The sequence below is a fragment of the Limulus polyphemus genome, unplaced genomic scaffold, assembly GCF_000517525.1.
Source record: "Limulus polyphemus unplaced genomic scaffold, Limulus_polyphemus-2.1.2 Scaffold8452, whole genome shotgun sequence".
Taxonomy (NCBI): Eukaryota; Metazoa; Arthropoda; class Merostomata; order Xiphosura; family Limulidae; genus Limulus; species Limulus polyphemus.
In genome coordinates this window covers 24,129-30,253 of record NW_013674062.1, presented here as the reverse complement: position 1 = coordinate 30,253, position 6,125 = coordinate 24,129, and the positions used below count along the sequence as shown (strand labels likewise).

General features: G+C 35.3%; 1 protein-coding gene across 1 annotated transcript in view; it reads left to right on the top strand.

The window, feature by feature from the left end:
- The first annotated feature begins 1,342 nt into the window (after window positions 1-1,342).
- LOC106475352 (mediator of RNA polymerase II transcription subunit 4-like) overlaps window positions 1,343-6,125 on the top strand; it is a 25,284-nt gene continuing 20,501 nt past the window's right edge. Inside the window, exon 1 of the mRNA XM_013936040.2 lies at window positions 1,343-1,557. Within this exon, the coding sequence (XP_013791494.1) occupies window positions 1,493-1,557 (65 nt within the window). The 5' untranslated portion in view covers window positions 1,343-1,492. The remainder of the gene's footprint in view (window positions 1,558-6,125) is intronic.

The following is a 6,125-nucleotide window of genomic DNA, read 5'->3' as shown; positions in this document are numbered from 1 at the left end:
AATTGGACACTTAGACAGGAATTGGCAAAGTTTTGTAATAGCCGCCAAGATGACTGAATGTTTTACTTCTTCCACTGTTGATGGCCTATAGAACAGCAGAGCATGAAGTGACTGGATACACTCCAGCAAAGCTGATGTTTGGTCGGGAACTTCGGTTGCCAGTTGACCTGATAACCTTGTGTGACTGTTACCAATAATAGAACATTTCCCGATGGAGAGATGAACCCTACGTGAAGCAGAAGCCAACGAGACAGAGACAAGTACAGAAGAAGATACGCCCCATAAAATTAAGAGACTTTGTTGAATTTTAATTTTGTGTTTGTAAATTCTGTACATTTAATTAAGTTATTGTTAATTATCTATTGGTTTAATGTAAGTGGCTATTGTTCAAGACGAACAATACTAAGGAAGGGGCAGTGTTACAACAGTGGAAGTCACGTGACCCTGGTAACACCTGATGAGATTTTAGAAGAATCGGAGAACCTCACGAACGTCCCAACGTTTGCTAGACGCCTTTTATTTTAGTATATAAGCTGGCAGATAAATTGATAACAGGATATTCGAGTCAAGCCGTAAGTAAATTGTGTAAATCATTGTGAATTATAGCGTGTGTGTAAGTTAAAGTGACTGTGGAAATTCTGTGTATTGCAAAGTTGTATTGAGGAAAAATAAACTAGTTTTATTTAAGAAAGGACTTGTATCGCTGAAGTTCCTCGGGAAGAATTTTTACGGGAAATTAACAAACGACCAGAGACGTAACACTATGTTCCAATCTTGATAATCATAGAAAAAAAAGAAAAAGAAATTTAGAGAACTTAACCTTAAACTAGAATGAGTGAAAAACGTGCAGTAGAACCCGACACTACAAACAATATCTTTCTCAGCCTTGTGTCCATGATTTTAAAATAAAATGTTCAGAATAAATACGTAATATATGTGATAAAGTGGATATCTAGGATCAATAACGTTACATTTTGTTTTGCAGTAGTTTAAACAACGACAACATAATATTAGGAAACGATAATAACTGAATTCATTAGTAAAGATTAAAGAATGTGCTCAGAAAGTTTATTGTAGTAAAATGAGCAAGTATAGTAAGCAGCCATTGTCATGATATTACATATATTTCAAAGAATGATACTCGTAGTACACATACAAATTATAATTTATTACTATATAGTAGCTCATTGTGAAAATATTGTTCGTAAAGGAAAATATATATATATATATAGATAATTGGATAATTCTATATGTAATGGTTTATATCCATAAAATATTTTGTTATGTTTTTGTTATTTCGTTTTACATTTAACGCGGAATCTCTAATCATCTAATATTTGTGCATTTACCGCCTCATGGACCGAAGTGTAAATACAAGTGTCGGATATTCATAACGATTCGGCTTGAGATAGAGAGGAAAATAGTAATTTTTAATAATTGTTCAGTTTTTAATTTATATTTTGTACAATACTTATAATAAAAAGCAAAACTCATGACATTGCCTGGTACAAAAGAAAAACTTTTACAATTAGTAGATGATGTTGAACTTATCGCTAAGTAAGTATCGTTATTTCATAATATTAACATTAACAATGAATTATTAACATGACATTAGTATCACTGTGTGTTACGTTTTAGTTTAAATAGTATTTATGACAGTACTTAATTTCTACATAGATAATTTTCTGTGTTGGACTATTAAATGCTTGATCAACGCATTGTAATGGTATTTCTGTTAGGCATTGTTCAAACTCAAGTTAATCATCTTAGAGTTAATCAGTTAATGAAATTGTTCAAGATGGCTTTCCATACCAATTACTGAATTAGTTAAGGAACCTACTAGAAATAATGCTATTTTAGATTTATTGTTAACTTCAAATGTAGAAATGATAGAGAGGGTGGAAATTGGGGGACGTCTGTGTGCAAGTGATCATTGTTCTATTACTATTAGGTTCAATGTTCTGCTGCATATGGAGATAAGGAATAATAATATTTTGGTTAGAAATTTCAAAAAAGCAAATTTTGAAGGGATGCGACAAGAATTATCTGTTGTGTATTGGGCAGCTGAATTATTTCATAGATCAGATGTGAAATTTTTTTAAATATTCAGGATAAACATATTCCTTACAGAAAGAAAAGGGAAGTTGCAAGTGTAAAACCAGGTTGGCTCACAAAGAGTTTAAGAGATAAAATTAAACAAAAGCATCATCAATTTAAGACTGGTAAGACAGAAGATTATAGAAGATCAAGAAAGTTGGTGAAACAGGAAATTAGGACATCAAAAAGGATGTATGAGAAATTGGTGGCTGAAAATGTAAAAATTAACAGTAAGGATTTCATTAAATACATTAAGGGGAAACAAAATGTTAGGATGGGAGTAGGGCCCTTCAGGGATGATAAATGAATGTTCATATCTGATGGCTGGGTTATCAACTTTTGCTGTTTCTTCAGTTTTCACTAACAAAGATTTAAGCAGTATTCCTCATCTTAAACAGTTGATAAATAGAGATGAGATCAAACAAGATGACTGCATTAATTCTGAGCTGGTTAAGAAAAAATTGGGAAGTTTAAAGAATGATAAGGCTCCTGGGCCAGATAATATTTTCCCAAGGGTTTTGAAGGAGGTTAAAGATGGATATGTGAGCCACTTACTACTATTTTTGTCAGTCCTTGAATAGTCGGCAGGTGCCAGAGGATTGGAAGTTAGCTGATGTAACTCCTCTTTTCAAGGGAGGTGATAAAAATTTTCCCATTAATTATAGACCCATTAGTTTTATATCAATTGTAGGAAAAGTTTTGGAAAGTCTGATAAAAGATGCTTTGCAAAGTTGTTTAACAAAAATAAGTTTAGAATTTTATTAGATAGTCAACAAGGTTTCACTAAGGGAAAATCTTGCCTTACAAATCTTTTGAGATTCACTGAAAAGGTTACTGCTTACATAGATGAGGGTAAGGGTGTAGATTTGGTGTATCTGGATTTTCAGAAGGCATTTGACAAGGTGTCACATAAAAGGCTTGTAAACAAATTATCTCTACAAGTGTGGGGGTTAAGTTAACAAATTGAATAGAAGATTGGTTGGATGGAAGAAAGCAGTATGAAAAAAGATTATGCATCAGCACTATCAATTCCCTTCACAACATCTCAATAAGATCCCCCCCTAATTCTTCTTTCGAGGGAAAACAATTTGAGATATTTCAGCCTCTCCTCCTTTGACAAACCCTCCATCCAAGACACCATTCTAGTAACCCTTCTCTGAACCATTTCCAACAATTCAATGTCTTTCCTAAGGTAAAGAGCTAAAGACTGAACAGAATATTCCAAACGTGGCCTAACGAGGGACCCATACAATGAAATTATAACCTTTTTAGACTTGTATTCAATATTTCTTTAGATACTACCTAAATCCTATTTGCCCTACTACTAGCAATAGCACACTGCTTGGATGGCTTTAGAGACTGATCAACTATTACACCAAGATCCCTTTCCTTCATAACACTATTAAGGTTATTCCCATCCAAATTATAATCATAATTCAAATTGTGATAACCCACATGCACTATCTTGCATTTATTATAATTAAAACCCATCTTCCATTTACTTTCCCAACTTACTAAATGATCTAAATCCTTTTGTAAATTTCAACAGTGAGAATAGTGGGACTAGAGAACACAAGTATAAATTTTGGCAAGGTAGGAATCACCTTCAGCTAAGACAGTCTTATTTTTCTAACAGGGTGGTTGGCCTTTAGAATGGGTTGCCTTTGGATGTTGTATAGGCAGTAAATTTAAGTGAGTTTAAGGAAAAACATAATAAGTTTATGAATGATAAGGGCTGGCTTTAAGATATTTTCTATTTTAATTTAGTTCAGAGGATGGAACAGCCAAGATAGACCAATAGGTCCCATGTTGTCCCAAAACATAATGTTATATGTTATGTTAATTCCATGCTACTTAACTCTTTCATTGCCTTAACTTCCTTTGAATTCAATATTACACTTTACAGTTTTACACCCTAAAAACCACGTTTTACTTAAACAAACTACAGTGCAACTTGCAAGTAATATTTTATTATCTACTGTTTTACTCTAGCCAAGGACAGTAAAGTATCATTACCAACGTTACCGCTACTGTTAGTATAAGTACTATTAGTATTACTAACACAGTAACAGTGTTACTTGTAACTTTAAGTTGTAGCATTTCAATTTTTCATAACTTACTCATTTTTGGAATTGACATGATGGCTAAACAGTAAGTTGAGTAACCAATAGTCAGCTTTTCCTACAACAGAGGAATTGATGGTTAGATAAGAAAACCAGTTAACCAAAATTTATAATTCGAAACAGTATATGACTACATATTAAGAACTTATTAAACCAAGACACCAAAGACATGATTTCAACCTAGTAATATTATACTCATATTATAATTTATAAATAATACAACCCAGCTGTGAGAAGCTTGCAACAAGAGCACCGTCTTCTGGTGATAAAGTCAACACTAGACTTTCAAAATAAGAGTGTTTTTTGTTGTTGCTGCAGAATAAAAGAAAGTACTGCAGAAAATGGATTGTTAATAATATAATTTTACTGTACTCCGAACAGAATTTCATGAATACGTAACAAACTACTTTGATATTCTTTTTATTTACTTAAACAACAAATGTATATTTGCTGTGATTTTTACTCTAACCCAGGTGGCTTAGCGTTAGACTGGAGAACTTATAACGCAAAAATACCGCAAATAGTCCACTGTATAGCTTCGAACTTATAAATAATAAAACGGTAGTGATGGTGATTTTTTATTCTAACTTTATAAAAGAATAAAACAAATATACTTTAAATCATGTCTACTTATATATAATATTGTTACGTCTCTGTTCGTTTGTTAATTTCCGGAATAAATTCTTTCCGAAGAACTTCAGCGATACGAGTCCTTTCTTGACTAAAACTAATTTATTCTTTCTCGATACAACTTTGTAATACACATAATTTCCTCAGTCACTTTAAACTTAACTAATTTTATGAACACGCTATAAATCACAGCGATTCACACACTTTACTTACCGTGCGTAGTGCGTCCCTCAACAGCAACCTCTACTGGTTTCCCGGAGGCTGACTTATTGGTAATATTTTCTTACACTGGCTTCTCATATGTCCTTCCTCTACACAGTAGCAGCATTTCCAGCCGTGGCATCTTCCCTGTGTTGAAGTTGCCGGCATTGAGCTCTCTTGTGCCCAGGTTTGTTACAGTGCCAGCAAAGTCCCCCAAACTTCTCTGAAAGCTGCCCTTTTCTGGCCTTGAATCCTGATAACTGTACCAACCTTGGTACCTCTGTGCTGGACTTAATGTAGGATTCGAATTCAAGAGCTCTGGCCATTGCATCCTGCATAGTAGAGAGGTGTTCTTGCTTTACTTGTGTCTTCAGTTGTAGACTGTCCAAGGCGTCTACAAACTGATACCTCAGCAACAGCTTGAGGACATCGGGTGGTGCAGTTGGGTAGGCCTTGTGTGGCATATTTTCCAAATCCTGTGCCAGCTCTTGCAGGCTCTCCCCTAAACCTAGCCCTGTAGACTTCGGACTGATTTTGAGTTCCATACCCGAGGTCTAGAGCAGCTACCAGTGCTCTAGAGTTGTGCCTGTCGTCTGCTGACAACTGTCCAAGTATTTCCAGTGGTTGTCCCTTCAGGCTTGTTGCCAGATATACTGCTTTCTGCTCCTCTGTCCATCCATTCATTTCTACCAGAAGCTCAAATTGTGTTCTATATGCTTCCCATGGTGCCTTCCCATCGAATTCCTGTGGCTTCCTTCGTACTAGATCACCCCTATTGCTGACACTCGTGTCTGGAAAGTGACTTCCGGCAGGACTGAAGATGTCTGCATTAGGGTTTAGCTGCGGGGGTCTGGAAGAGGCTTCCTATTGTCTGGGGCTGATTAGGTCCATGGTTAATATATCCCCCCTGTGTAAAAGACAGCAAATCGTCCTTTAATGTATTATTACGACAGCGGAGGTCACGTGACGTTAGTAACACGCCACGCGCTTCTAGAACGTTCATCAAGCGTCGGGAGACTACTAGATATGGGGTAGTCTTGTATATATAAGACCGGCCAAGAAGCGACGGGAATA